The sequence below is a fragment of the Theobroma cacao genome, chromosome 1, assembly GCF_053813885.1.
Source record: "Theobroma cacao isolate CCN51 chromosome 1, ASM5381388v1, whole genome shotgun sequence".
Lineage (NCBI taxonomy): Eukaryota > Viridiplantae > Streptophyta > Magnoliopsida > Malvales > Malvaceae > Theobroma > Theobroma cacao.
The window spans coordinates 6,289,198-6,308,535 of record NC_142639.1 but is presented as its reverse complement, the minus strand read 5'-3'; the positions used below and the strand labels follow the sequence as shown (position 1 = coordinate 6,308,535).

The 19,338-nt window shown below is 30.8% G+C and overlaps 1 protein-coding gene across 2 annotated transcripts; it reads right to left on the bottom strand.

Moving 5' to 3' along the window:
• Positions 1-8,627: 8,627 nt before the first annotated feature.
• Positions 8,628-13,541, bottom strand: WRKY13 (WRKY DNA-binding protein 13). Of its 2 annotated transcripts, XM_088803116.1 has the most exons (4): positions 13,427-13,541; positions 12,883-13,199; positions 12,390-12,608; positions 8,628-9,168 (listed from the first exon to the last, which is right to left on the bottom strand). In XM_088803116.1, the coding sequence occupies exons 2-4, from the start codon at positions 13,170-13,172 to the stop codon at positions 8,997-8,999; spliced, it is 681 nt and encodes a 226-aa protein (XP_088659242.1). In that variant the 5' UTR covers positions 13,173-13,199; positions 13,427-13,541; the 3' UTR covers positions 8,628-8,996. The 2 variants fall into 2 exon arrangements, with proteins under 2 accessions (XP_088659242.1, XP_007048165.1); XM_007048103.3 differs by lacking the exon at positions 13,427-13,541 and having other exon boundaries at positions 12,883-13,388.
• Positions 13,542-19,338: the final 5,797 nt, after the last annotated feature.

The window sequence follows — 19,338 nt, the reverse complement described above, 5'->3', positions numbered from 1 at the left end:
GGTCAGTAAATGCGTTTGGCAACTAATTTGCTATATTTTGCAAATGAATTATCTTTTGAACTTCTTGTTCACATTGATTTATGCGAGGATCAAAACTAAATAATGATAATGTATTCCAAGATATTTTCTTTTCCAACTACTTATTTTCTCCCCCTAATGTTGAAAAAATTTTTTCATCAAAATGACAATTAGCAAACCTTGCAGTGAATAAATCTCCTATTGAGGGTTCTAAATATTTAATTATAGATGGAGATTCATATCCAACATATATTCCTAACCTCCTTTAAGGACCTATCTTTGTGCGTTGTGGTGAAACAATTGGAACATATACCGCACATCCAAATATTCTTAGATGAGAAATATTTGGTTCCTGACCATAAACCAATTGTATAAAGAAGAATTTATGATAACTTGTTGGCCTGATGCGTACATGTGATGCTGCATGCAAAATGGCATGTCCCCAAGCATAAATTGAGAGTTTGGATTTCATAAGTAATGGCCTTGCAATCAGTTTAAAGCGTTTGATAAACGATTCTGCTAGACCATTTTGTGTATGAACATGACTAATAGATTATTCAATATTTATTCCAATAGACATGCAATATTCATTAAAAGCTTGAGACGTAAATTCACCAGCATTGTCAAGGCGAATAGTCTTGATTGCATAATCAGAAAATGTGCTTGCATACGAATTATTTGTGCAAGTAATCTTGTAAATGCCAAATTGCTAGTTGATAACAAGCAGACATGTGAACATCTTGTTGATGTATCAATTAAAACCATAAAATATCTGAATGGTCCACATGATGGATGTATGGGTCCACATATATCACCCTGAATACGTTCCAAAAACATAGGGGATTCAATCCCAACTTTTGCTGGTGATGGTCTTATAATTAATTTACCTTGAGAGCATGCAGCACATGAGAATTCATTAAATTGAAAAATCTTCTGGTTTTTCAATGGATGACCACATGAATTTTCAATAATTTTTTGCATTATTATTGATCCGGGATGGCTTAACCGGTCATGCCAAACATTAAAATTATCAGTAAACTTCTGGTTTACATAAGCTTCAATCATTTTAATTTTTGTATAGTACATTCTAGGGGACAACGCGGGTAATTTTTTCAATACACATTTTTTTACCTAATATAATAGATATAATATAAAGATATTCAGTGCCTCTTTCATTTGTTGTTTCAATATGATATCCGTTCAAACGTATATCTTTAAAACTTAATAAGAATCTTTGAGACCTTGTAGAAAATAATGCATCTTTTATTGTGAACTTTGTTCCTCCAGGTAATGAAATATTGGCTCTTCCAGAACCTTAAATTAATTTTGACCTACCAGATATTGTATTGAAATTAGCTTCTTCCATTGTCAAGCGGGAAAAATGTTTCTTGTCTTTAAATATAGTGTGCGTTGTAAACAAATATCTTCATCATTGATCTTGGATTTAACTAGATGAATATCCATATTTTCTTCAAGAAAATTAAAATATATATAGTAAGAAACTTATATAAAAGAACATTAAATATAAACTTTGTTATTAAAATACAAAAAAAAATCTTCCTAATAGACATATTAAAACACAATAACTTCTTAATAGAATTGTAGTAAACATACCAAGTTCCTAATAAAGTTGTACTAAAAGACATCAACAAATAATTTAAGAAATTTAATAAAGTTGTACTAAAACACATCAACAAATAATTTAAGAAATTTCATTATTGGGATTTCCATCACTAATCAAATGATCAATCCGTCCTTCAGGGTGAGCAAAAAAATCAGCAACATCCAAGTGTGTTATATTAACTTGGCTATCATCTTCAACAAAATTTGTTTCGATATTTTTTCCTTTATCCTTTAGTGATGCTTGATAAAGTTCAACAAGATGTTTTGGTGTACGATAAGTACGTGACTAATGGCCTTTCATGCCATATCGATAACAAACAGTTTATGTATTCCTTTTACTTTGTCCACCTTTATCTTTTTCATGTATCTCTTCACTATTCATCCACTTCTAGTGGGTATTCTTATTATTAGAATAATAATTTGTGTAACTACCACGACTACGATAATTATGACGACCTTTTCCACGACCATGATTATGACCACGATTACGACCACGATCACGGTCAGATTTTCTAAATGATGTCGCATTCACTTCAAGGAATGGAGCAGAACCAGTTGGTCGAGACTCATGATTTTTCATCAATAACTCGTTATTTTCTTCAGCCACAATGAGACATGAAATTAGTTTAGAGTGTTTCTTAAAGCATTTTCACGATATTATTGCTGCAGGAGCATGTTTGAGGCGTGAAAAGTAGAGAATATTTTTTCTAACAAATCAGCATCAGTCACTTTTTCTCCACACAATTTTAATTTATAACTAATTCTGTATAATGCTGAGTTATACTCACTTACAGTTTTAAAATCTTGCAATCGCAGATGAATATAATCATAACGAGCTTTTGACAGAATTACTATTTTTTGGTGGTCATATCTCTCCTTTAGACTTTTCCAAAGATCGACTGGATCTTTTATTGTGAGATACTCAATTTTTAATCCTTCATGAAGATGGTGGCGAAGGAAAATCATTTCTTTTGCCTTATCTTGATTGGATGCTTTATTTGCTTCTTTGATTGTGTCTCCAAGACCCATAACATCTAAATGAATTTCAGCATCTAGAATCCAAGATAGATAGTTCTTACCGGTAATATCAAGAGCCACAAATTCAAGCTTTGTAAGATTTGACATTGTGATAGCTGAAGAAAATTTGAACTTCGACTCTGTGAAGCGTGTGAGAGATTAGAGAATCGTGTTGATAACGTGTTATGAAAAATAACTCAAAAGAACAAATAATGATAACTGAAAAAAAATTAAAGAAAGAAAATATTTAGGGAGGAGAAAATAGATCTTATTGAAGTGTGTTTACAAATGAACTGAGGAGGCCTATTTATAGGCAAATAACTTCCTTATCTTGATAGAATTTACAACATGAAGATAACACTTAGAGATTAGATGGATTAAATCCTAATCCAATCTAATTTACATCAAATCTAGATATAGATTGAATAAATGGATATTCACAAAAATATTCATAACATTCAAGTATTTTATTCAATAATTAGTGTATGATCTTTTTATACAAAGAATGAAATTCGAATCCTCCCTTCTCTCAATAAAAGATAAATTATTATGACGATGGAATTGTTTAAGTCTACAAGTAAGATTAGAGTGTTGTTACATATCCAATTATGTTATATGTAGTTTTAAATAAATTATTAAAATAATATAATAATTTAATAGACATATGATGATGTTATAGCATCATTTGTAAAATTTTAAAATCATACCATTGGTGTATAAAATATTTATTACTTCTATTTAAACAATCTCTTAAAGGGCTACTTTTGTTGAGATTTGGCCTCCTATATTACTTGTTAAGTGTTTTTTAAAGTTTTCATTGTTTTATTTTTTTGGAACTAAAGTTTCTATTGTTTTTGTTAACATTTGGTGAATTGATTGGAAGGAGAAAGGAGTTTGGGCTGGTGAAGTACTTTATGGATTTTGAGCTCTTATTGGGTCATTGTGTAGATAAAGGTTTAAGGTGATGGGAAGGATGGCCAAGCGTCTTATCTAATATTAAGATATTGGAGTTAAAATTTTTATGCTATATAGTTAACTTATATAATATATCTAGTAATCTAATACAATAAATATAAATTAAAATAAATACATTTAGTGTACTATAAAAATATTATTGATAATTTACCTATTAATTAGTGTAACTCATGTAACTTTGATTTTTTAATTTAACAAAAGATAAAATAATTTTTTTTAACCTTTGAGCGAACAAAATTATAATTTTGACTTGTCTAAAAGCAGATTAAAATTATAGGCATATAAGAATTATAGGAACTTTTATAATTTTAAAGAATTTTTAGCTTAGATAAATTATAATGCAACATAAACTCATAATTACTTATTAATAAAAAAGAATAATTACAATAATCCAAAATAATTAACGTGGTGCAAAGAGAGGATTCCACACTAATTATTTCATAAAGAACACAATTTTTTTTAAGAAAGAAAATAGGTCTAGTTCTCCAATGTGGCAAGTATCAACAAAATATTGGCTCGATCAACACACGTGGGAAGCTGACCGGATAAGTCTCGGGCAGCAGACAACGTTGGGGCAATGTATGGGGGCAAGTGGGGCAGAAGAAATAATTGAACAAAACCTCTTTCTCTCTCAGCGAAGCAAAGCAAAGTCAGTGGGTGGATCTGTCCACGTGCGCTTACCCAGCGTTGGTCCCCACTCAACCCCACCCCCCACCCCCCCCCTCCCTGGCCCTCTGGATAACGACGATGATGCCACGCTCTAATCAAAGGACGGCCCTGATCTCACCCCTTTTTTGTTTTCGGTTATGTTTCTCAACAGCTTCCTCATTGCACTCCATTGTTCTCTTTATTCACGCGCTCGATTTACTCGACAAGATTTTAATCTTAATTTACTTCAACTAGTTCTTTTTTTTGGATGCCTAATGGAAATTATTTACTGCTACCTACAATTACAACTTAAATTAATAAGGAACATATACAAGACAAAAGAAGTATAAATTGATTAAGGTAAGAATGCTAGCTTTCTCTTGACTCCCAATTTCTCTAATTAATTCAATGAATTGGGAGAAGAAATATGAAAGACACTCCAAAGAGAATTGTTCTCTAGAATTTAAACCATGCTAGATATCAAAATCTCAAAATTAGTAATCAAGACTTCCTATGAGTTTGTCGTAAACTAGTAGGTCCAAAATTTATCATTATTATATATAATAACAATGTATGGGTGCGTTAATATACAAATCATTTTTTAAAAATAAAAATTAGGGTAAGTCCTTGAAATAAGGGTTTGAACGTGCGGATCACGAGGGAGCACGTGGTGGACGACCTCCCGGGGGGTGCATATTCGAGGAAGGTCCCTGTCTAGTCTAAGCTCTGCCCCTTACGAGGTAAAGGACTAAGGACCCATCTTTTCATGACTTGATTTTTAATTTATTATAGTGTTCATTTAATTAATTCCTTAATCCCGTTTTTGGGAGGGAGTGAGTTAAAACATTACTTTACAAATAAATAAATGTATGGGGTTAAATGAAATTCGTAAGATTACCTTTGAAATTAGTAGGCCCTCACGTGCTTCTGTTTTCCTCAAAATACGATACTTAGTCAAATTTTGTCTTGTATTTCGTGCTATAAGCATGGGTATTTTAGATGGTTCATTACTTATTACCAATAGGATCAACATAGTTAATATGTGTGAAATTCCATTATTAATTGTAAATTTCCATAAACGTGAATAATGATTGTTATTATATTAAAAATTAATGAACAAAAAGATAATTAAGAAAACCCTTGGATTCATGTTGGGATGACAAAAGATATTAAGTTTAAGGTTATTTATCTTATAAAATTAAATCATATAATTAAATTATTCAAATTTTACTTGAAAATTTTAGCATATAATATGGTAAAATGAAACGTCAAATAATCGTCACTTTCAATAAGTTTAAAATATCATTGGAAAATGAACAAAAACTCAAAGTTATTATCACAAGTATATGTTTAACATCTTAAATAAAACTATTTTAACAAATAAATAAACAACTAATGAGATTAATTATAAGGTACAAGCTAAAAAACAAGTCACTTGCTTTGTTGCAAGTTCTGCTCATGAATGTAAATGAACCCAAGCATTTTTTAAACAAGTTTTCATAATCAACATTGACTTTGTTCCTTAAACTTAAAAGAAAAGGCTTCTTACTAAACAAATTTGATTTAGATTTTAATTCAGTTAAGTTTCAAGCACCTTATTGATATAGAGCTTGGTGCAACAAAGAAATAAATTGTTCCTGATTTTTTAATAAAAAATATACATGTATATATCATCGGATAAACGGCGAATATTCTGTGAAAATAATTTTGACATGTAAATGTCGAGAAGAAAATTGTAAGAGAAATTCATCTACTATATAAAAATCTTAGATGGTGCATAAGAAATAATAAAATAATTGCAGAGAATTCCCACATCACCAGAAGCCAAAGTCCTTTGGTACATGTTCTATTTAGACAAACTTTCCTGGTCAGGGAAAATTTCCTAGGGGTTTGAGAGCAAAACCAGCAATGTTTTAGATTCTGGCTACAAAAACAGGTGAAGTTTAACCCTTCATTACTGTCTCCTAATGAAGATTTTGTCTATAGCCATATCTCGTATTTCTGCAGCTATGCCCATATCTTCTTTGAAAACAGCCATACAGTACTAAGAATAAGGCCCAGTAAATTACTACTTTCTTGTGGTGGTATTTCTTTTTTCCTCGAAACATTCATGTGTCCATAATTTTTAATATTCACATACATAAAAAATAAAATAATTCTACAAACACACCTGCATGAATGAACTTGTTATACGTTTCAAGATTCTCAATCCTACATATAATAGTTAATTAGTAACTTGACAAACCAGACAATTTCTAGAGGAACAGGATTGGAATCCAATTTTGAGTAGGGATTGATACAACATAGCCATCTTCAGAAGACTTAATTCTTAGTTTCTGCTTGGGTAGAAGGTATGTATGGAGACTTGATCCGAAATTCTTTACCCAAATCTTATAACCCAACCCAGCCCAAGCATTATATCTCTTCCGGGTATGGGAATTAATTTGATAATTGATTTGCCTTTTCTTAATTTTTTTTTAGATTTTGAAAAAAAGATTTAATTTTATTTTTTAAATAAAAAAATCAAATAATTAAATTATCAGATGCGTCTTTTCCTAACTTATTAAATAAGAAACCCACAAATGAAATTCCAATGAAACATTCAACTTGCAAATGAGCAGTGAATTCAAAAACTATAGCCTTTCATTTGGAATCCAATCAATCTCTTCCCCAATCCCATTATTCCTTTCATAGAAAAAATAAAAACAAAATTAACATCAAGAATCAAGACCCATTACATGAACAATGCTTTCATTTTTTATTTTTTTTTGCTAATGTTGTACAAACAAACAAAAACACAGGGACAAAAAACTGGAAAAAGACAACAAAATACCTACCAATAATACAATGAATAGACAAAAAAGGCCTGATGGGCTTCTGCCTGCTTTTCTTTTCAGTTGACTGAAATTGAATACATCAGATCATTATGTCACATTTCTGATGATTGTAATGATTTCTCTTCATTATCATCACTAAAAAAAAAAATTACCAAGATGCAAAAACCATTCAATATTTTTGTACTTTAGATTATGATTGCATCATTCTTTTTCAGGATGATATAATAATTATGTTTTCCCTTCTGTGGGTCTCCAATAAGAACAAAAAGGAAAAAAATATTATTCATAAGAATAAGCATTCTTCAAGGTTTCTCTTCTATTTGTAGTTTTTCTCTCAAAATTGAAGAAAAATAATTAAATACTTGTGATTGTTCATACATGGGCTTGTACTGACATCATGGGGTTCTTGATTTTACGTTGGGGTAGAAAATTTTGAAGGCTTTAGGCCTGCAGACTAAGGGTCAATTTCCAAAGTTTGTGTGGACTTCTCAAAGCCCACGAAAGTTTCTTTTTCTTTTTTTTAATGGAAATATCAAATAAAGCATCTTCAAAATTGTGGATATAGCAATGATCATCAACAGGCAATTAATGACAATTTTGATACCCGAAACAATGGAATTTTATGGTAAAAGATGAACAATTTGAACAAACTTGATTATGATATAGTAATCTTCAATTTGTACAACATACATTATTATGATTTTCGAAATATGACAAAACGAATTATTGTTATATAATTGGTGGTAACAATTCGGCCCGGAGAATGAAGCTCATCCCTAACATCTTGATCTAGGAATCAAAGTCCTCCATTTTTATGCCAATTTGGAAATCGAGATCATTGCCTCTCGAGTTTAGCTCAAGTAATTATAGATAGAGAAGCAGAATGGAAAAAATAGTCTGATCAAAATTTTACGATTCATATTCATATTTGATTTAACGATTATTCTTTCAAAAAGTATGTTTGAATTTGTAGAATGATATAAAAAGTATTTTTGTCTTACAATGTCTATTTGGTATATAATAAGTGATGTAGAATTGAATTTCATTTTTTCAAACCTATTGATTAAAGTTGTAAACAATAAAAAGTAAAAAATATCATTTTAAAACAAAATAAAAATCAAAATATCCTTTTTAGAAATAAGTTATTAATGTTTATGAATAAACAAGAATTTTATTATCCAAAAAAAGCAGGGGAAAAAGGCTGTGGCACAAGGAAAAAAGTGACGAGAACTATTATTACCCGGCTTAATGTTATTATTACTGATGAATGGTCACGTGCAAGGTTTCTGTTCCCAGTCATTAATTTCCCTGCGACTTGATACTTGTTGCTATGTCCTAATCGTCTGTTTCGTCTCGGAAATTTTTATTTTTAAGCAACACAAAGCAATCATTTCCAGACATGCAAAAGAGGCAGAATACAACAAAAAACGATTGATGTTTCTTCCCGAGTGGATAAATTATTCCACCCTAGCTTAGCTTCCTGTTAGGTGATCAACAAATTCCACTCAATTCACGAAGAAAAAGAAACTCATTATTTTATTAATATATAGACCTAATAATTCAAAACATTGGGGAACTTCGACAAGACATACTACTCTATATATTCTACAAAATTTACAAAAAGAGAGAAAAAAAAAAAAACAGAAGAAGGGTATTGTTCATCATAGTGGACATATTTATAAGAGCATACGGGGGGGAGAGGCCTCATTGAGAATTGCGACCATGTACAACCATCACCCCTTTCAAATTTTATTTTGAATGTTTTTTCTCTAAGTACCCAAAAACTATCAAAGACAACAAAGTTCATTACACAAACCAGATTCGAGAATTAAGCACATAAATTATATATGTGATTTGGTTAAGTAGGCATGCTGCTAGCTACCAGAAGAAATTGTTAAGCTGAGATGGCGCTTGCGAGTCTTCCAGGTCGTGTGACGGGGAATGTACGTGTCTCCCTTCGTATGTTGTTATTACCATCCTCGGATCCTCTGCTAATCTCTCCACTCGTTTCTTGACCCGACAATTATCTTGCGTACATCGATAGTAGCTCCTGCATTTCGTATACATTTTCCCCAAGCAAATTTAGTACTTTGTTTTTTGCTAATAATATGGGGTGATGAGTAAGGTTCAGTTGCATGTGAAATAAGTGTTGTTCATGACATAACATGTGAATGCAGCAAATGGAGGAGAAAGATGTCTGCTATAGATATACAAATGCCAGGGGCTTGTTTTTTCAACTATATATTTAATTATAGCATCTTATTCTGCTAAAGCAAAACTCCAAGAAATATCTGTAAATATAAGAAATGTGATCACCATTGTTCATTCATCCAGGCTTGTACATGCTGCAAATTGAACTAGTAACAGGCAGAAATTAACCAAGGGCCATGCATGAGGTTATCATTGATGAAACAGTGCAAAGCATTGTATTCTTTGTAAAAGCAAATTCACAATCTACATATTGGAAATCATCTCCTGAACATGGCGAAAGTTTACCACTAATGCTGCAAGGCCGCTAGAAAAACTCCAAATAAATAGAATCCAAAAAAAAAAAAAGAAAGAAAAAGAAAAAGGTCTATCTTTGGAAGTGTCAGATCATATAACAAATCATTAATTTCATAATAGCTAAGTAGAGAATGGATAAAAGAAAGAGAAAAAAGTGAAAAAAGAAAGAGGAGAGATCATGTAACAGAGAAATCAATAAGTATGGGTAAATAAAGTGAAAACCAAGGCATTCTTTGTGAGAATCTGAAGGCCGCATGAAGGTGGACATGGTCACTGTGTTTCATAATAATCAAATTAATCAAAGCAACAATAAGTCCTCAGTTATGATTACCAAATGGGGGCTACAATTTGGATTAGGAGGCGTCCTCTCACATATAACATATAGGGAGGGGCCCTACTAGCTCCACTCCTCATTATTTTGTTTGGGGAAATATATTACTGATAATATTAGAATGTAAATATCTATATATACTAACTAGGAACTTTCATTGGTGATGATGAATGCAAAATACTTAAATTGCCCCTCACATACTGTCTTGAATGCAGACAACTTCTAAAACTGTTCTGCCACGAAAAAACCATTATAGCAATTTATTTTAATTCTTTTTTTTCTTCAAAAAAAAAAAAACCAACCCTTTGAAAAGAAAATGTTAATTTAACTAGAATCCCCTTCAATCCTTTACTACATTGTTAGTCTTTTTCTATTACCAAAAAGAAAGGAAATAAACCTAATTAAGCAAATAATTGCCAGAATGGTTATACTTAGAAAAAATAGATCACAGTTAAAAGATTTAAACCTTTGTACGTAACAAGGGTCTAATTACATTATAACATACTCAAAATCCTCGATGTAACTTATCCAATAAAAAGAAAAAAAACCCCCTTCATGAACCAATGATTACCAATGGAAAATCATTCTTGAAGTAAATGTTTAAAAAGCAAAAGAACTATTTATTTTCACTCACGGGAATTGGGTTTTTGGAGTGAACGAAGTCTAGAAATAGCCTAAAAATAGTGACATTTACCATCAAAATATGAATTCCAAGCTTATATCCCCATTTCAGAAGAGAAAAGATCTTAGGTTTAGTTCTTAACAGTATGAAAAATATACATATGACCTTTTAATTTAGTTTGGATATATAGACGTATAGTCTAATAGGGCTTTGCGGATTGAAGAATATTTTAAGTGTTTTCTCCTATTGAGTATTGACCCATCCTTCCTCCCAAGTAAACCAGGTTTTCTGTGAGAAGTTAAAGTCAAAAATGATCATAATAAACAGTTGAAAAAACAACAGCCCCTGGACGATAAGACATGATTCAGCACTTATGCGGGGCTGAAATTTCTAATGCAAATTGAGGACATTAAGCACGCTTTTGACTCAGCACATATTGCACATTATTCTCCCTTCAGCCCCCGATAATTTTTCGAAAAGCATGATATGCAAAAACCCAAAGTATATAACTGTATAATTATGCATTCTTTTAGTCATTCAGAGCTGAAATCATTGCCTTGGAAATTTTTCTCTACTTTGTAAGAAAGTCTGTTGGTTTTCTACATGGTGACAAATTAAAAGTGAGATCCTTGTCAACATGAAATGAGTAAAATACACTGTTTTAGCAGCTGCACAATGCATAGAATTCATACTACAAAAGCACTCAGGACCAAAACCCCTACGGTCTATACGTTGCATTGCGTCCTTTCTATCATCCATTTACATCTATGTATGTCAACAATTAGCTAAGCAGCTTAGCACAAACTACCAGTACACACAACGACTTTGAAACCACGTTTACTTTCTTTTCTTTTTTTAATACTTAATTTAAGTAAGGATTTGAACCTGAAATCTCTTTGTCGAAAACGAAGCATCTAACTCTTATCGAGATGATATTTTGACACTATCATCGGTAAAGCATTTACTTCTATCTTTTGAAAAGAAAATTATTTTAATGCGAAAACACTTTAGTTTCACAAAAAGTGAGTAAAAAAATATATATCTAATGAATAATATTGCCTCTCCCGCTATAATATTTTGCACATCCTGCATGTTTAAAGAAGTAACATAGAAATTTGTTGTGATAATGAATCTGTACACCCAGGGTTTACTGTCACTGTTCTAGTCTAGATCTTCTTCGTTATAAAATTGCTCTCATTATTGTGTTTAACTTTTGTCATCCTTATAATGGCTGCTTAATCTTCTCCTGACTCATGGCATGCAATAGGGAATCTCTATTTAACCATAGAGTACATATACCATTTTTATTCTGGCATTGCCAATTTGCCATCTATTTGGCATTGTTAAAGATCTTCTACCTTCCTTTTTAGGGTGCATTATAATTGATCAATTGTTGTACATTTTTTTTCCTTTTTATCTTTACATTGTGATTTTGTATCTTTTGAAGGTAATAATTACTAGTTCTTTTAGGCTTTAAAATTTCTTTATTGTAATTTCATGATTAATATATACCCATAATTACCCATATTCAGATCTCATGCAACATCAAGCCTGTAAAGCCTACTAGTCATGATAACATGTATAATTACAGAGAGAGAGAGAGAGAGAGAGAGAGAGAGAGAGAGAGAGAGAGAAGAGAAAGACAGAACAAAAGATAAATAAAAGGAAGGAAGCATAGCATGTGTATGGAGTACAACTAAGGCTAAAAACTTCATGTGAATGTTAGTAACTTTTCCTGGAGATTTAAGTGTTAAAAAGCCAAAAAAAAAAAACAAAAAGAGATTATTATTTTTTGAATGTGCAATTAACATACCTGGGATGCTGGGTGTTCTTTACCACTTTCTGGCCGTACTTTCTCCACTTGTATCCATCATCCAACACATCCACATCGCTCATGGTCTTGAAGCAAAACCTAGGCTCCCTCACCTTTCTCCTTGCTTTTATCCTTTTCATCTTCATTGCTGAAACGCCTAGATGATCATCTACACCAATTTTCTTGCTTCCCAAACACTCGTTTACCTCTCCCCAGGCCCTAAAAACATATCAAACGAGACCCCAATATCATTTACTAAGATATACAAGGAGATATATCTGCGCTGCATGGAAACCAAACTTTTTTTTCCTCTTTTTCTTGGGTGATTGAAATTGAACAAAATTAGTAAATATTCAATAGAGTCTTACTATTTCATTTTACATGCAAGGTAAGAAAAGGAAGAAAGATGGAAATGAATAAAACTAAGAAAAAGGAAGAAAACCAAATGAATCTTTGCATGATTATTATTATTGTAAAAGCGCGATATTTTTACCAGAAATTTGCACTAGATCTCTGCAAGGAAAGGAGCTGGGGCCCTCCAAAATCAGAGGCAGAGTCATCTCTATGCTTTGCAGTGGTGGCAGACGAGAGTAGGGTTTCAGTTAGATTAGCAGCAGAAGGTGCATCGGCTGATTCTATACTGAAGGCTTTGAGAGATTGGTGGCAACCCAATGGAGCTGGGCAACTCAAGTTTGCTGGAAAAGCAAAGAAACCCATCTGAGTAGGCATCTCTTGCTCCTCAAACAAGCCTTGGTTTAGCATGGCTTGGGAGGATGATGACATCTCTTTAGTTTCTATCTCTCTGGAGGCCTGTGGAAGATTAGAAACAAATTGAATTAGCTCTCGGTTCCTTTTATATAGGAGAAAAACTTGGGTAGTTAGCCAGGGATTTTAGATTATCTACTACAAATAGAAGGAGTCTAGGTTAAAAGAAATCGAGGAGGGTCTCTCTCAAACTTGTAGGATAGAATCATAGATAGACAAAGAGAATTATACTGGTAAGATTTTATTATGAAATGAAAGTAGTAACCAAATACCTTTAATGTGACCAACCACTTTTCTTTTTGGCTCTTCTTTCTGCTTTTTCCCTCTGTATGTAAAAAAACTAATACTTACTAGAAACTAAAAAGACCCTTTAAATATTTATTAGCTATAAGAAATCATGGAGTTTATATAAAGGGGTATTGTTTATTTGTTTCATGTCCAGCCCTTCATTTTTGAACTTTTATCTCGAATTTTAAATGCAAAAGGAAAAAGAAAAGTGGAAGTGGAAGGTGTAAACCGTGACATGCTACTATCTGTTTAGACTTTTTATTGATCAGCAAATTTGGGTTTTTAGATTTATATGTAGTGCAAGGCATGTTACTTTTTGACCTCAAAAGCATGGAAATTTCATGTCTCATTTGTTAGTGGAATTTTCCTGTGTTAAGGAGGTCAACAATAGGCGACAAATTGGTTAATTTTATAGCTGCTTAATTTCTATGGCTAAGAATTGCATGGAAATTCCATGCACTCCGTTGTCATCGAAGTTGGCTAAACCTACACCTCCAAGGTGAAGCAAACGAAAAAGCGAAAACAGTTGAGTACGCAACAATTCATAGATAGAGAAATCTTAAGTATATATAATCGGGCATCATAATAAGAAGTGAAAAAGAAAATTATAAACTATCATTCACCAGAATCATATTTTTTCTGTCATTTTCTACGGTTTCTTTTGCATATAATTTAACTTTCTAGGGTTTCCTTTTAGCAACAAGGAAAGGGAAAAAACAAAGAAAAGAAAAGAAAATATCAAGGGCAATGATGATGAATCTTGGGTGCAAATCTATCCCCCTCTGCAATCAGCGGTGAAGATATCATTATGATTGATGAAAGAGGCTCTATTTGACTTTTGGCAGAAAAAAAGCTTCTCACCTTTTCTCACCTGCCCTTTTGCTATTTCACTTTCCATACATATACTTCCTCCAAAACCAAAATCCAACCCCACCTCTCTCCCCCTTCTCTCTCTCTCCACCCACCATTTCTCAAATTCCAAACCCACCCCCATTATATTGTTATCATCATCTCTTCAATTTAACATAATAATAATCCATTGGTAATTATAATTACTTTTCCAATTCTTTCCCAAGTATAATATTCATTGTGTGGACCATACCATTGCTATCATCATTTTGATTGTTGCAAACAAGCAATCCGACCATTGTGATTAATTATCTCTCTATTATTCGACAATTATGTTAATGAGGGTACTTTTGATGGTAAATTTCAGTAAAATCATCAACTCCCTTTTATTGGAAAATAATGAGTAGTGTGTAGGCATATGATGGTTAAAAATCATAGACATGTTATAGATTAAGGTTGTAGTTTCTGATTAAAATCTTCATATGCAAAAGGAGCCTATAATGATGTAGTTATGTATATCATGCAAAAGAGAAAACAATAATTAGATGCCGTTTTAATTTATTTTTTATTGATTTTTCTTTGAAGGATAGAAATTTGAATTGAGTTTTTTTGATATTATATGACTCCTTAATGCTTCCTTCTTAAATACATGCATTGGTGAGAGCATCTAATCAATTTTGATGGAATTAATTCTAAAAGAATTGAAAATAAATTCTATACATGTTCTTACAAAGGCTAGAGTTTTGGTTACTTTGTAAAAATTTTGAACCAATATTTGAAGGAACTAAAAAAATCAATGTAAATTATGATTTATTTTTTATACATTTTTGTAAAATTTTATAAATAAAATTGGCTAATGTCTAAAGAAACTTTTTGTTGGTGCTGAGAATTAAATTCGTCTAAGCAAATTTTTCACTCAATTTTCAACAACTCTAACCGTGGGGGTTGGATTCACTTTTTATTTTCCTTTTGGGTTAATTGATTATTATGTTTATTACTTACATTTTTGTTTCTAAAATTAACTTTAAATTCCCTAACATACTAAAAATTAAGTTGAAACGATTATTATGTTTAAGACAATTCATGGATGTGTGTGAACCTTAAAACTAAAACCAAAACTAATACTAAATCAGTGATTTTTCAATGCTCTAGAGAGGATCCATTTGAAAGGGTAGCCTTTCCTTTTTAAATAGCTTTTCTTAATTTGGGCACTGCTAAATATATGTGGTAACTTTGTGTCTAACATCCGGCCTGACAGCAGAAGGCAGGCGCTGTAACTATAATATAACTTTTAAGGTCATTTTCTTTTCCTCTCTAATCAAGTCCCACAATTTTCAAAAGAACAAAAAAAAGTCGATTTTAAAGTAAAATATTTAATTTAATTAATTAGGTTGATATCACTTAATTTGTAACGTGCTTTAATTATGTAATAATATATGAAAAATATATTAAAACGACTGAGAATAATTTCTTAAACAAATTTTGGACTACCGAAGGATATAGTTAAACACTTTTAACACTAAAAGAGAGGAAAAACCAATGCTAATTCCTCTGTTCTTTTTTTTTTTAATTTTTGGGGGTGTCGAAGCTGACGTGAGACAAGCGTAGCCATGACGTCATAATGTTACGTACTATGTGGGAATAATATGTAGCAAAATTTGCAGTGACCCTTCTTGTGGGGTTTTCGATTGTTTTAAAAAGAAATTAAAAATTAAAAAATTAAAGTAATGTTAGTAAATTATGGTTTAGTGAATGGGCCCTAAATGGGGGAGATAGGGGGGGGTGGCCAACTCCATCATTTCATTTTTGTCTCTGTTTATAGGTAGCCATTATGTCACTTGGGATTTCTTCTTTTATATCGCCTTACTACTACTTCTAGCTTCACAAATACCTACCTATTTTTGGGCCTTTTCTTTTTCTGTCCTAGCCGGTGTACAACGAATTCAAAATATTCGATTCTATTCATCGGATTTTTAATTTTTTAAATTATTTTGTTTTTTTTTCCAATACAACATATTTAAATAACATAACAAGCAAATTTTAATGCTCCACCAAACATCAATATTCTGTTATTCTTGATGCCGCTAAATGAAAATCATACCCATAGGTAGTTGATTGAGTTATCTTATTGTAAAGGTAAAGGGACAATTTGTCACAACAATTAAAAAGTCAAAAAATTAAGCACTCTTTTCCCTCCCTTTCAAAAAAGAAGAAAAAAATGTATAATATTTAATAAAGTTTTTGAATTGTTCAAATAAATTTAAATATATTATTATTTTTAGTGTATTTTATTAAATTTTTATATTTTTATTTTGAGTTAAATAAACTCTTATAATTAATTATTAACAAACTGTTATTAGTTGAAACATTTTATGTAATATTGACATGATTTGTTGACATATCATATTAGATGAAAATATTAATGACATGATTATATGATATTTTTTATCTTTCATATCAATGTCACTTGAAAATAAAATGACTTGTCATTTTGACGAGTGACACTTAGTTAATTTTTAATTATAATGATCTATTTGATAAAAAATAAAAATATGGAGATTTGACTTGATATAATAAAAAAATAAACTTTATTTGAATTTTGTTAAATAATTTAATTTTTTAAAAAAATATTATAAAAAAAGAATGGCGATTAATCCTATATATATATATATATATATGCCTTTTTAGCAGTTCAAGATATTTGATGGTTAGCATTTAGCAACATACTAATATTATAAAAATAAAGAATGGTGATTAATCCTATATATATGCCTTTTTAGCACTTCAAGATATTTGATAGTTAGCATTTAGCAACATACTTCCCTTGCTGCAAATTAAATTACACAATAAAAATATTTAAAATTTTTGATGAAAATACTCTTTTGCATTACAACTAATTGCAACAATTCATATATTACTACCAAAACGGATTTTGTTCAAAATTTTCAATTGTTGCAAAATACTATGAAATTTGAATTGCTACGAGATACTAAAAACAGTTATGTTGCAAAAAAAATATATTTGCAATAGTTTTTTAATCACCTTCTTCTTGCAAAATTTTAATATATGAAATCTATCATAGTATAACTGTAAAAGACCATCAATTAATATATACTTTATATTAAAGGACTTCAGAATTTGCAATATTATTTAATAATTTTTGCCATTAAATGTGAAACTCTTTTTTGTTTTCAAATATAATTTTTTGGGAAAAAAAAACAGATTCTAACGCTTTTGAATAGTTATATGCACTTACCATTGCAATTTAGTTCTATTTCATGTATATTTTCTTTCTAGATATATATATATATATATATATAGTTTGAAAGTTTTCTAGATATATTTTGACAGATGGGTTGAAGCAAATTCTGGTTAAAATGCCTCTTTTCCTTGATTTTTCCCCTTGTAAAATCTTAAAAGCTATCCCCAAATAGATACCCACCGAGCTGTGTAAAACTTTAAATTTGGAAGGCTTAAATTCTTTGAATAAATGGGAGCCGGTAGAGCGATGAGATAAGAAAATCTATAAATCCTAATTGCCATTCCCAATTTGAATATTGTTTTGATATAACAAAATTAACCCACATTGGGTATAACTTGCAAGACATAATAAACAATTTTTCACCGATTAATCTATTATAACATAATGTTTAAATAAATTTATAAATTATTCAAAAAAATTCAAATAAACTCTTATTCTTTTGTTGTATTCAATCAAACCTTATATTTTTATTTTAAATCAAATAAATTCTTATGATTATTAATTAATTATCATTAATTAAAATATCACTTGTCATTTTATATTTACATAACACCGTCATGATGTTGATGTGGAAGATAAAAAATACTAGACGGTCATAGTATCATGTCATGTTATAATCAATTATGATATGTTAACATATCACTTGAGTATCAAATAACATGCAATGACAAATATTATTTTAATTAAATTAATTATTAATTAAAAGAATTTATTTGACTCAAAATAAAAATATAAAAATTTATTTGATTTAAAATAAAATATAAAAATTAATTAAATATAATAAAAAATCTAAAATTTTATTTAAATTTGTTTCCTTTTTTATAGTTTGTCTTCAAACCATAATCATCATGCAATCTTGAATTATTAAATTTTTTTACTGATTTTGAATTAGACAATGGAAGACGATTACCAAGATTCAATATGTTTTTTATATATTATAAAAAGAGAAAAAAGAAAGATCGAATTAATGGTTAGCAGTGTAAACTGTGAAGAGGTGAGGTGAAGGGAATATTGTATCACTATCTGTGCAAATCAAAATGAGGCGATTTTGGACCAGTCTGCCTGTTCGCACAAGGCGCCGCATGAAAAAGAGAAACAGCAAAAATACGAGTAGGCTTTGAGTGGGACATAAAGGTTTGATATATATCAGCCAATTTCACTTTTTACTTATTGAAACTCACAAGTCACAGCAAAAGTGTAATCTTCATACTATTTCTATATGATACGGGGATAAAGAAGGGTTAAAAGAAAAAGAAGAAAACATGTAACATGGATTGGATGGCCGGGTTTCCAGGTTATCATCAATCATCTCAAATTCCATGGAATGATTACACCACGCTCTCCCCTCTCTCAAATTTGTTGTCTTCTATCCCTTCCTCTATCCAGTATTTCTGTCAGCTATCGGTTGTCCGGATCCTGTCTTGCAGACACTCCTCCCATGCCATCCCTTGCCATACCCAGTAGTAAGCTGTCATTGACATGACTTCTCTCTCTCTCTCTCTCTCTCTCTCTCTGGGTCTGGCAGTGGGGATTCAGTAAATATTTTTCTCTTTCTTTTATAAAAAAAGAAGAAAGAAAATTTGGGTCTGTCCAAGTGGAAAAATGGTACATTGGTACAGTCATTTTAATGATGAACAAACAGCATACTACCATCTTCTGAATTTCACGTGCCCCAGGGAAGTGTGGGCACTGAGCATTAAAAAGTGTAAAGAATTTGTGCTTAATGTGCAATGTTTTCATCTTTGTGAATAATTCAAATTTTTTTTCTTCTTTTACACATTTTTC

Bases quoted from the DNA above. Each gene is read 5' to 3' on its own strand.
- WRKY13 (XM_088803116.1), bottom strand. From the start codon at position 13,172: ATGTCATCATCCTCCCAAGCCATGCTAAACCAAGGCTTGTTTGAGGAG. The intron at 12,609-12,882 runs GTAAAAATATCG...ATATGTTTTTAG, and splicing joins AGATCTAGTGCAAATTTCTG to GGCCTGGGGAGAGGTAAACG. The intron at 9,169-12,389 runs GTATGTTAATTG...TACGAAATGCAG, and splicing joins AAGAACACCCAGCATCCCAG to GAGCTACTATCGATGTACGC.